Genomic DNA, 377 nt, shown 5'->3' with positions numbered 1-377 from the left:
TACACTGAAGTGTGCACCATTGCCTCCAACGGCAGCAGTCTTATTACAGTGGTCGATCCACCCACTGATCCGACACCCTCTCCTGATGGTGGTGGTGGTGGTGGTGGTGACAATGATGGTGGTGATGCTGGTGGTGGTGGTGGTAATAATGGTGGTGACAATAATGGTGGTGGTGATGCTGGTGGTGGTGGTAATAATGGTGGTGGTGATAATAATGGTGGTGGTGATAATAATGGTGATGGTGGTGGTGATAATGTTGGTGACGACAATGCTGGTGGTGGTGGTGGTGGTGGTGGTCATGGTGATGGGTGTGCCACTGCTTCCCCCATCGCTTTGTCAGCTATTGCCCTCATGGTTATCACGCCAATGTTATTACC

General features: G+C 51.2%; 1 protein-coding gene across 1 annotated transcript; it reads left to right on the top strand.

The window, feature by feature from the left end:
• Positions 1-9: 9 nt before the first annotated feature.
• Positions 10-375, top strand: TM35_001011050 (uncharacterized protein; the record flags this gene model as incomplete). The annotated part of the gene is made up of 1 exon (XM_029031608.1): positions 10-375. A coding segment is annotated over one exon (366 nt), but the record flags the coding sequence as incomplete, so codon positions are not given.
• Between the last annotated feature and the right edge of the window lie 2 nt (positions 376-377).

This window comes from Trypanosoma theileri (genome assembly GCF_002087225.1).
Source record: "Trypanosoma theileri isolate Edinburgh chromosome Unknown TM35_Tth_101_V1, whole genome shotgun sequence".
Classification (NCBI taxonomy): Eukaryota; Euglenozoa; class Kinetoplastea; order Trypanosomatida; family Trypanosomatidae; genus Trypanosoma; species Trypanosoma theileri.
This window is presented reverse-complemented; position numbering and strand designations above follow the sequence as displayed.